Source organism: Seriola lalandi, unplaced genomic scaffold, assembly GCF_002814215.2.
Source record: "Seriola lalandi dorsalis isolate HSWRI2012SDOR001 ecotype SW California unplaced genomic scaffold, Sedor1 jcf7180002054172, whole genome shotgun sequence".
Lineage (NCBI taxonomy): Eukaryota > Metazoa > Chordata > Actinopteri > Carangiformes > Carangidae > Seriola > Seriola lalandi.
Genome location: NW_019524725.1, coordinates 6,263 through 8,197, shown reverse-complemented (window position 1 = coordinate 8,197; position 1,935 = coordinate 6,263). Strand labels below are relative to the sequence as shown.

Below are 1,935 nucleotides of genomic sequence, written 5' to 3'. Positions count from 1 at the left end.
CAACAGCGATGATCAGTGTTTAGACGACATCGAGAACTATGGAGCGTCTTCCTCTGCTGTGTCTCTGTGTCCTGACCTGGTCTGGAGCAACGTTTGCTGATGTAAACCGTAAGAAAACTTTAGACTGATAATCAACTTTAATTCTTTTCTGTGTTACTGGCTGAAAAATCTGTATATTTATTATTGAGTCTGATAATGAAAACACATGCACCTGTTACATCAGCATCTTAGTTTAAAAAAAGTCGGTTGATGTAATATGAAAACTGATAATTAGCACAGATCAATATTGAAACATCAGCCTCTACAACACAGGTGAAGGGTTTTAATTGCAGGATCCTTCTGATCCACTACAATCATTTAATGATCCGTGCAGTTTTTGAACATATACCTGTCAGCGGATGTGCAGGGTGTCGTCACTACTTCCGAAAGTTTACTTCAGAGAAATCAAAACCGATGAATTACTGGTAAACATAACTGAACTGTGGGCGCTGAAATATCTGATGACATATAAAATGTGGCTGCGGCTCCTGCCTGAGAGTTACTGAGAGATTTATTGATCATTTTTATTTATTGTATTTATGTAATAAAATAATAAACCATCTACAAAACATTTGATTTACCTTTTAAAAAAAAATGTCAAAATACTGTTGTGAAACTGGTAATCAGGCTCAGTGCAACAATAATGTTAATTTTAGACCATATTCATCATAATTAGAGTTTTTATGTGTAACTTTGCATAAAAGTCTTGTATTTTATTAATGTTACAGAAAATACATTAATGGATTTATCTAATAGAAAATGTCCAAACACTGTTATTAAACAAATAATTATGATTGTAATTATAAGAATCCACCATTAATTTCAGATCATGTGTATTTAATGGATATTTTAAGTAAAACAGGTGCAGGGCGTCGCTCACACGTTTTCTCACTTCTGGTCTTTGCAGAGATGAAGATTTGTTGTTTCCTGGTTTTACCCTCTCAGTTCCTTCATGCTGTTTGATAATGAAAGAATTCAAGACTTTTCAATTCAAGAAGTTCAAGCTCTTACTCACATGACCAGGCCTCTACATGTGGTGAGATATATATATTTTTTAAAGGCACAGTGTGTCAGTCACTATGTGAGTCTGAATTTTAAAAGTTACAGAACTATAATAAAAGTCACAATCTGTGAAATGACAGTAATTATGACTTTTCAATGATAAAAATTATCTGTAATTTTCACAAATCTAATCTTAACTGTAATTGGACAGTTAACCAGTTCTCATACATATTTTGAACTTTGAGCTTTAGCCACCAAAATAAGTCCAGGTGAATGTTTTTACCAAATTTGAAGAAATTCCTTCAAGGCGTTACAGAGATATTGCGTTCTCTAGGCCAAAACTGTGTTTTGTGAGGCCACAGTGACCTTGACCTTTGACCTTTGACCCCCCTCTGATCAGGGACGAGGACACTGGCCTGAGGTCCAGAGTCCACCAACATCATTCCTGAAACAATCCAGGGCAGAGTCTGTAGAGCAAATGTAGGTGCTGCTAACATTTGAACTCATCACCAACGGACAAACAGCTGTAACAACAGAAATCATTTCAACATCAACTTGTCTGTGATGTCACATCTCAACTTTAAATTGAAGCTGAGCTAAAATGAGTGAGACTGAACTAACTGAACCAGTGATCTCGTTAAAGGCCTTCAAGTCCAATGTCAAGTGTTTGTAAAGTTTTGGCTGCCTGAGAAACTTAGTAATTAAAATCACCATGGCAACGTATGAATGCAGTCGGGCACAAACAGCTGATTCAGATCAGTTGATGAGACGACTTCTCTGATGTTTTAATTAAGTTCAACGAACAGACATCAGAGGGTTCGATGTAGAGAACTATAATAAGACAGAGGTCTACGGTGACTTCAAGGACCTCTGGAAGTGTCGTAAACACAGAGG

The 1,935-nt window shown here is 36.3% G+C and overlaps 1 protein-coding gene across 1 annotated transcript in view; it reads left to right on the top strand.

Annotated features, from left to right (window-relative positions):
• The window catches only part of LOC147819254 (coxsackievirus and adenovirus receptor homolog), an 8,165-nt gene continuing 6,230 nt past the window's right edge, over positions 1 to 1,935 (top strand). The window contains exon 1 of the mRNA XM_087173320.1: positions 1 to 108. Coding sequence (XP_087029446.1) covers positions 39 to 108 — 70 coding nt within the window. The 5' untranslated portion in view covers positions 1 to 38. The remainder of the gene's footprint in view (positions 109 to 1,935) is intronic.